Source organism: Megalobrama amblycephala, linkage group LG21 (genome assembly GCF_018812025.1).
Source record: "Megalobrama amblycephala isolate DHTTF-2021 linkage group LG21, ASM1881202v1, whole genome shotgun sequence".
Taxonomy (NCBI): Eukaryota; Metazoa; Chordata; class Actinopteri; order Cypriniformes; family Xenocyprididae; genus Megalobrama; species Megalobrama amblycephala.
Genome location: NC_063064.1, coordinates 10193641 through 10201026, shown reverse-complemented (window position 1 = coordinate 10201026; position 7386 = coordinate 10193641). Strand labels below are relative to the sequence as shown.

The 7386-nt window shown below is 38.1% G+C and overlaps 2 protein-coding genes across 2 annotated transcripts; both read left to right on the top strand.

Annotated features, from left to right (window-relative positions):
* Positions 1-210: 210 nt before the first annotated feature.
* LOC125257232 (serine protease 27-like) lies at positions 211-3327 on the top strand. The gene is made up of 4 exons (XM_048173696.1): positions 211-273; positions 2623-2701; positions 2793-2958; positions 3036-3327. Exons 1-4 carry the CDS (start codon positions 211-213, stop codon positions 3310-3312), a joined length of 585 nt encoding a protein of 194 aa, XP_048029653.1. The 3' UTR covers positions 3313-3327.
* A 34-nt stretch (positions 3328-3361) lies between these two features.
* Positions 3362-4646, top strand: LOC125257063 (clotting factor B-like). The gene is made up of 2 exons (XM_048173490.1): positions 3362-3563; positions 4322-4646. Exons 1-2 carry the CDS (start codon positions 3447-3449, stop codon positions 4613-4615), a joined length of 411 nt encoding a protein of 136 aa, XP_048029447.1. The 5' UTR covers positions 3362-3446; the 3' UTR covers positions 4616-4646.
* The last annotated feature ends 2740 nt before the right edge of the window (positions 4647-7386 follow it).

Genomic DNA, 7386 nt, shown 5'->3' with positions numbered 1-7386 from the left:
ATCTGAATGTAAGTATAAATCTCTACAGCTCATGTGTGTTTGACTGATGAAACTGTGTTGAACTCCAGTCTGTGTTTCTAAGAGTAAAAATCCACTCAAATGACATGAAATATGAGTGTGTTGAATTGTGTTTGTGTGAAGAAGCGCTTCTGAATGTTTGATTTGTGATCAGATAATGACTGTACTGCAGTTCAATAATGATCAGGAATAATGAGGAGGATTGTGACTGATAAAGTTGATCAAACAATCCTGCAGACAGAAGCAACACAGTCTGTGTGAAGAACAGTTTCAGAACAGACAACAGCATCTGAAAGAAGACTGTCTGAAGCTGCTTCATTGAGGAACCACATCTGTCTGAAACACCACAAGGCAATACGGTATCAGGGCAATAGCATCTGGTCTTGGGTCTTTAGAATAAATACTTTCTTTCTTTTTTTTTAGAAGTTCAGTGGTTATGGAAATATGCTCATTTGAATAAACTATTTGCTCAGTGCAGTACATTTTTATGTGCCCATCTGAATATACTGGATAAAATGTTGTACTCATGACAGATGTTTAAAGACGGATATCATATCAGTCAGTGTTGGTTCATCACAATATCCCAACTAAATGAACACAGGTGAATTTTAAACAGTTTTACTAATTCAAGCATTTTACAGGTCTCAAGTTACACAGACAAACCCTACCAAATGTAACATTGACAGGCATTTTGATATATTTAATCCACAATCCATCTCTGTATATTCCCGCTATATTGTGGATTAAATGTGTATGTCTGTGAATGTATGATTTGGTAGGAGCTTCATCACTTCAATCAACCAGTAAAAGAGTGTTTTTCATGTAAGAAGAATGATGGATTGGAGATGTTTTTTGCAAGCTATTTTTTTCAAAGGCCTTAAAAAAGTTGTGGGGATGAAATCTTTTTTAGCAAAAAGTGGTGGGGACACGTTCCACCCACATCCACAAAACGCACCTATGAAAAGCTGAGAAGGAGCTTTTTTCTGGAAAACATCTGAGACAGAGATGAGCGTAGCAGTGGGGTGGGGCAGAAAACTCTCGATAAAAGCAGTCGTACTTGCTTTACATCTCAGCAGAATCCTGACAGTCGTGGAAACAGCAGTCAGATCACAGACCAGAACAGAATTATGAAGTTTAACACTGCTTTAAATGTTGCCGGTTTCATCCTTCTCATAACAGGTAAGATCTTACAAAATGCCTATAATATGACACAATTTGATGTAAATTTAGTAATGTTTGTTTCAGTTGTATAAAAACTGACAAGCATTTTAATTTCTCATGATTGTAAAAACCTTTGGATCTGAAGACTTATGGATGAATGCTTCAGATTGGTTCTGTAGATTACAAATGCATAATTTCTGTATTTTAATGGATAAATTTAATTCATGTTTATTCCAGGATGCAGTTCAAATTTGGTTGAGTGAAAGTTCAGAGTCTGAACTTTCAACGTTTTTTTAAACCTAAAACTTTTTTTTAAAAGATGTAATATAAGTCTAAGGTGTCCCCTGAATGTGTCTGTGAAGTTTCAGCTCAAAATACCCCATATATATTTTTTTTAATTCATTTGCAACTGACTATTTTGGGGCATAATTAGAAATGCGCCGATTCAGGCTGCTGGCCCTTTAATTCCTCACGCTCCCCGCCCCCGGAGCTCGTGCTTGCCTTAAACGCCATAAACAAAGTTCACACAGCTAATATAACCCTCAAAATGGATCTTTACAAAGTGTTCGTCATGCAGCATGTTTAATCGCATAAGTACAGTGTTTATTTGGATGTTTACATTTGATTCTGAATGAGTTTGATGGTGCTCTGTGGCTAAAGCTAACATTACACACTGTTGGAGAGATTTATAAAGAATGAAGTTGTGTTTATGAATTATACAGACTGCAAGTGTTTAATAATGAAAATAGCGACGGCTCTTGTCTCCGTGAATACAGTAAGAAACAATGGTAACTTTAACCACATTTAACAGTACATTAGCAACATGCTAACGAAACATTTAGAAAGACAATTTACAAATATCACTAAAAATATCATGATATCATGGATCATGTCAGTTATTATTGCTCCATCTGCCATTTTTCACTATTGTCCTTGCTTGCTTACCTAGTCTGATGATTCAGCTGTGCAGATCCAGACTTTCTGCCCTTGTCTAATGCCTTGAACATGGGCTGGAATATGCAAATATTGGGGGGCGTACATATTAATGATCCAGACTGTTACGTAACAGTCGGTGTTATGTTGAGATTCGCCTGTTCTTCGGAGGTCTTTTAAACAAATGAGATTTATATAAGGAGGAGGAAACAATGGTGTTTGAGACTCACTGTATGTCATTTCCACGTACTGAACTCTTGTTATTCAACTATGCCGAGGTAAATTCAATTTTTGATTCTAGGGCACCTTTAAATATAGCTACACTTTGGGGGTTTGGGTCCTCCAAATTGCTTTTCTTAGGTTAGTTACTTAATTTCACATGACTATAAAATCATTTAACAGGTATTTTGGCTAAAATCCATAAACACCATTATTCAGGAGAAAGATTGTATGTTGTTTTCATGTCAATATGTGTCTGCGCTGATGTAACAGGCGAATCAGTAAGCATAGTCTACACAAACCAGATATCTCTGTCCTCTACTTAATTTGTCTTTGTCTAAACACACAGGTTCACTCAGCCAGTTAGATGGTAAGTTATCTTGTTTCACACAGAATGTTTCTTCTATGTCGGGGAGAATTGTTAACAAGGAAACCTCATATCTTCTTTCTCTCATCATCAGTTTGTGGTCGAGCCCCCCTCAACAACAAAATTGTTGGAGGAGAGGATGCGACAGCAGGGTCTTGGCCGTGGCAAGTCAGCATTCATGTCATCGGCTTTGGCCATAACTGCGGCGGGACTCTGATCACCAAAGACTGGGTTTTATCTGCAGCTCACTGCTTCCAGAAGTATGAAGCAAAATAAAGCTCAAGATACATTTGTAGATTGATAATAGAGAGATTAAGCAGACTTTCTCTATTTACAGAATTGATGTGTCTAAGGTTGTGATGTACTTCGGGCGTATGAGACAATCCGGCTCAAACCCTAATGAAACATCCAGGACAGCGAGGCAAATCATCACCCATCCTAACTATAACAGTGACACTATTGACAATGACATAGCACTGGTCCAGCTCTCCTCTTCTGTGAATTTCACTGATTACATTAAGCCGGTCTGTCTGGCGGCGGCTGGTAGTGTATTTTCTGCAGGTACAGAGAGCTGGGCCACTGGATGGGGCAGGCTGCAAACTGACGGTGAGTGAACATTCGCTTGGCAATTAACAGAATACAAGCAATACTGAAAACCTCAACGGTTTACCTAGAAATTGCTTTTAAAGCCATAAAATGTGTCCTCTGATCTATCACAGGCCAGCTTCCTAATATACTGCAGCAGGTGATGATTCCCATTGTGAGCAACAGTGACTGTGATAAAGCTTATTTATTGATCAACAGAATCACAAGCAATATGATTTGTGCTGGATTTTTAAATCAGCAAGAGAAAAGTATATGTCCGGTAAGTTACCAGTCATTAATTATGACCCTTTTTAATCCAAAGCAATTTACACAATACAACTCACCAGCAAACTTTACACTGTTACCCTACTGTAGTTGCTTAATTAAGCCCAGTTTTTACTCCACTGATCATAAACTCGTACACTATGACTGGTTTTTGCTTCACATGATCTGCAGAGAAAGCACGGAGTTGCAGAGCAGACTATAAAATAAATTTAAATAAGACACAAAGGTAAAGGTAAAAAGATGCCTACTCTTCCTTCCACTATAGAAAACAATGTAGAGAAAATAAAACCAAAATGTCCCAGAAATGGCCGCTATCATTTTGCGTAATTTGATCTGGAGGGGATGGGGACCTTTACTGCAGCCAGCCACCAGGGGGCGATCAAAACATCTTAGCTTCATTTTCCAGGACGTGTCTCACACTTGGCATTACCCAAAGTTAAACATTTGTCAAGTTTTGGGGTGGTTTTCATTTCTAGTTTTTGCATCCTCGTTTCCTTTCCTCGCTTCTTCTCCTCACGTCTCAGCTCCACCCCACTTAGGATGCGAGGGAAGGAAACAAAGGAAAGAAAAAGGGTTAGGGCTCCCACTGTAAACGATTGAAAAAGGTATGCTGGCCTCAGGAAAAAAAAAAAAAAAAAAAAAAAAAAAACACTTTTGGTGGACACACGGCCGGCATACTTTTACCGTTATGTCTGTAACAACTGTTCACTCCATATTGTCAGAGATATAAATGCTGAATGTTTTTCAATACAGGGAGACTCTGGAGGTCCAGTGCTCAGTAGGAACGGTTCCCTGTGGATTCAGTCCGGCATTTCGAGTTTTACTTCAAAAAAATGTGAGGACCCCAAATATCCCAGTGTGTTCGCCAGAGTTTCTCGGTACCAGGACTGGATCAAGTCTTACATGGGAAACAACACACCTGGATTTGTTGAATTCAATGTATCATCCAACTCCAACTTTGGAAGCATACCCAACCTCCTCTTATTTTCCCTTTCTCTCATGTTCTCCATCATTCCTTTCACCTTCTCCCTCTATCTTGCTTCCTAAAGATTGTTTGAACAGTAATTCCCAGGGTTCTTTGATTAAAGGATTAGTTCACTTTTAAATAAACTTTTCCTGATAATTTACTCACCCCCATGTCACAAGATGTCCATGTCTTTCTTTCTTCAGTCGAAAAGAAACTAAAGTTTTTGATGAAAACATTCCAGGATTTTTCTCCTTATAGTGGACTTGAATGGGCACCAAACGATAGAAGGTCAAAATTAGTTTCACTGCAGCTTCAAATTGTTCTACACGATCCCAGATGAGAAATAAGGGTCTTATCTAGTGAAACCATCGCTCATTTTCTGAAAAAATGCGAAAATTTTTAACCAGAAATTTTAACCAGAAATTCTCATCTTGAACTAGCTCTCTTCTTCTTCTTCTCTATTTGAATTCCAGCAGTGTAGAAACTGCTAAGTGTCATGACGCAGTGCATTCTGGGTGCCACCATACTACAAAACTCATCCATGACTCCCAGCATGCACTGTGGCAAATTATGCAGCTGAACTATCTGACTAATTGCTCTTATTTTTGCTGTTGTTTTGTTGTGTATTTAGTTCCATGTTTTGTGATGTTCAGACTTTATCTGTAATGTTAACTGCCACCATTTTTGAGATTCACATGATTCTTGATGTCTGTGTGTGTCTGAATAATTACACATCAATTGTAAGATCAAATATTAGAGTCTGAATGAGATGAGTGAATCAGACCAGTAAATGATGATTGTCATCACCTTGTAACACCTAACTTTTTGATGCTACATAAATATGTTTTGAGGGACCACACAGACTGCTACATTTCAATGACCCATGTGTATTCAATGCATATTGTGAACAATACATCAATACATCAGCATCAACAAGTCTATTCCAGCACCACAGTCTAGGAAACACCATCAGTTGGAAAGTCCATCAGTTCATAGATACAGCAATAAGTAGTATCTGGCCAAGTGAAGTGATAAAAAAATCCATATCAGCAAACAATTCATCAGTTGTTGACCATAGCTAATGAGATGGTTAGCAGACGGTTGTTGGATGAACGAAGTCAATTAGTCCCTTTGGTCTAGGTCCTGTTTGAAATTGTGCTGATCCTCCCACACAAGAAACCCTCTGCATATAAAACAAACAATAAACAAACATGTGTCCAATGCTAAGCCCCAACAAAATCATATTTACAAACCCTACATACATACATACATAGTCCGATGCTTACTTACATTTGAGAATAGGAACAAGTTGTTCCTCAAATCAGGGCACCCACAAAGGACAGCAAACAAAGGTGAGAAGACATCCCATGTGCTTAGCACACTACTTCCTGCCCAGTACTACTTCTCTACCCCTTTTAGGCAGTCAGCCAACTCAGACTACAGATCGCCCCCTACTGATTGGGTTAGCTATAACATTAGGAAATCTACTGGGACTAAAGGTCCTTTCACACTGGACGCGATTTTGACGCGCAAATTATTCGCGCGATGGTTTTGTTTTTTGATCAGCTGTTTGTGTAATGAGTGCTTCCACACCGAAGGCGAATGAAAAACGACGTTTATTTTTTTCGCTTCAATGTCGATTTTTTTTCACATTCGAGGTGACAGAAAAGGCTTCAACCAATCAAATACAAGGAAACAAAGGTGATGTCACAGCAACAATGACGGATTATCTGTTAGCTTGTGTGTCGACGCATTTGCAATAGAAAACTACCTTGTGAATGTTTATTTAAACTATATGTCTAGTAGTTAATTTCTATCTGTAGTCCATAGGCATACAATTTAGGTTTTAATAAAGGTTTTCTTATCTTAGACAGAAGCCTATTTATAGCCTAGGCTACTCGTAGTATATGTGAGTGGGTTTCTTTTCTGTAAACGAAATGTCCAGTAGATATCACTAGCTATTCAATCAACGTTAACCTTTGACAGGTATCGCATTTCTCACGAGATTACAGCTCCGGTGGGAGTACATGCAAGTCGCTGTAGGCTATAGACAAGAATAACAACCTTTTGAGGTAAAACTTGTTGATTTTTTTTTTAAAAACCTAAATTGTGTCCGTGACTATGGAAAGTGAATGTGTTGTTGTTAAGATGAATGCACCCAAAAACTTCTTTTCGGTCTTTGAAAAAAAATGAAAAGCTCATCTTCACTGGATGATGAAGTGTCTATGTTGTTTGTCCTGAGTAGTTGAAATATAGTTATATAGTTGAAATATATATAATTTTTTTTCATTCAGCTGTCGCCGCGAATGTTTTGGAATCTTTCAGAGCACAAACGTCGCAAATTCGCGTCGCGGCTGATGTGAATGGTTTTGACGCGAACTATTCGCATGCGAACTATTCGCTTTTTCGTTTGACTTTTCTGTTACGCGTCCGGTGTGAAAGGGCCTTAATGTGACAGAGAACTTTTACAACCTGATCACATTTCTCTTGCCATAACAAATATGTTTTATAAACACATAATTACAACAGCCAGGGGGGGAAAAAACCAATGAATAAGAGTCAACTATCAAGGGCCCAACTAAAGCAAGTACTGATCGCCATAATGGTGATGTAAAACTGTATTATTTTCAATAAAACATCAACATCTAAACCTCTGATAATTCTCAATATAAGAACTTTTGTCAGGTGTAGTTCTTGTGTTTCTGTTTGTCTCTCCTCTTTTTTTTCTGTTTGTTATTTGTCCTCCATTGATTCTGCTTGTTAACAGCAGGTGTTCATCAGTGTCTGATTCATTAATTTGTTGTCATTCACTCTTGAAAGTGGACTATATTTTAAAATTAATGTACAGAAT

What these genes read in the sequence shown, in the direction of transcription:
- LOC125257063 (XM_048173490.1), top strand. Translation starts at nt 3,447, where the DNA reads ATGATTCCCATTGTGAGCAACAGTGACTGTGATAAAGCTTATTTATTG. An exon ending in AAGAGAAAAGTATATGTCCG is followed by an intron (nt 3,564 to 4,321) that starts GTAAGTTACCAG and finishes TTTTCAATACAG; the next exon opens with GGAGACTCTGGAGGTCCAGT.
- LOC125257232 (XM_048173696.1), top strand. Translation starts at nt 211, where the DNA reads ATGAGGAGGATTGTGACTGATAAAGTTGATCAAACAATCCTGCAGACA. An exon ending in AGACAGAAGCAACACAGTCT is followed by an intron (nt 274 to 2,622) that starts GTGTGAAGAACA and finishes CAGTAAGCATAG; the next exon opens with TCTACACAAACCAGATATCT. An exon ending in GCAGCTCACTGCTTCCAGAA is followed by an intron (nt 2,959 to 3,035) that starts GTATGAAGCAAA and finishes CTCTATTTACAG; the next exon opens with AATTGATGTGTCTAAGGTTG.